Below are 771 nucleotides of genomic sequence, written 5' to 3'. Positions count from 1 at the left end.
TGATACTAATTATTTTCTGTCTATAGGTAACTGACCTCTGACGGTTTCAACATAATATGTAGTATATTAAGTAACAAGTGGCTAAACGAGGACATTACGCACGAGATGATATCGAGCTATCAATGAATCGAGTGTTTAACAACGTTTAACCACGTGATGCATACGAAATTTTTTCTACTTCCACTCTAGTTCCACATTGAGGTTTTGGTATTTCAACTTTTGTATTTTAAATCATCAAAATTTGCCCGCACACTATTACAAAATGTAAGATTATAAATGCCATGTTGCGCACCGAGTCATGTGACGTCTTGTGCTGCTCCGTAGGCAAATGCGCAGGCGCTTGCTCTGTCCCGTGCATAATACCCGTAGATAATGAATATTACTCACGGCTTGACCGTCCGTTTATAAAGTACCACTTTTTGTGTTTAAAAACCATAGAAAAACTGTCACTTTATATATGGAAGTAGAAAAATCTTATTATTGATCGAATACGGTACCTAATAGGTCCAACAAATGAGAAGGTAATAAATGAGAAAATTTTGGGTTAAAACCTAGTTAATAATATTTATTCGTAAAAAGATCAAGTAAACTTAGTGGACATTTAAATATTTTGTAACATTCTCCATGAATTCGACCAAGTCTTTCCGCTACCAACACTTTATGTTCCAAAGATGTGTCAATATGAGCGTTGTGGTCTCCAAAATCCTTCGAAGGCCTAAATATTATATAATTAATATTTATAACATGCATTATTTATCATTTTATTTTGAT

General features: G+C 33.9%; 1 protein-coding gene across 1 annotated transcript in view; it reads right to left on the bottom strand.

Moving 5' to 3' along the window:
• Positions 1 to 555: 555 nt before the first annotated feature.
• The window catches only part of LOC135803150 (uncharacterized), a 595-nt gene continuing 379 nt past the window's right edge, over positions 556 to 771 (bottom strand). The window contains exon 3 of the mRNA XM_065316755.1: positions 556 to 715. Coding sequence (XP_065172827.1) covers positions 556 to 715 — 160 coding nt within the window. The remainder of the gene's footprint in view (positions 716 to 771) is intronic.

Source organism: Atheta coriaria, unplaced genomic scaffold (genome assembly GCF_025399875.1).
Source record: "Atheta coriaria isolate IRGN ID8LTWV9N9 unplaced genomic scaffold, Caltech_Dcor_3.1 scaffold4490_size1200, whole genome shotgun sequence".
Classification (NCBI taxonomy): Eukaryota; Metazoa; Arthropoda; class Insecta; order Coleoptera; family Staphylinidae; genus Dalotia; species Dalotia coriaria.
The sequence above is the reverse complement of the archived record's forward strand: the minus strand, read 5'-3'. Positions and strand labels throughout refer to the sequence as shown.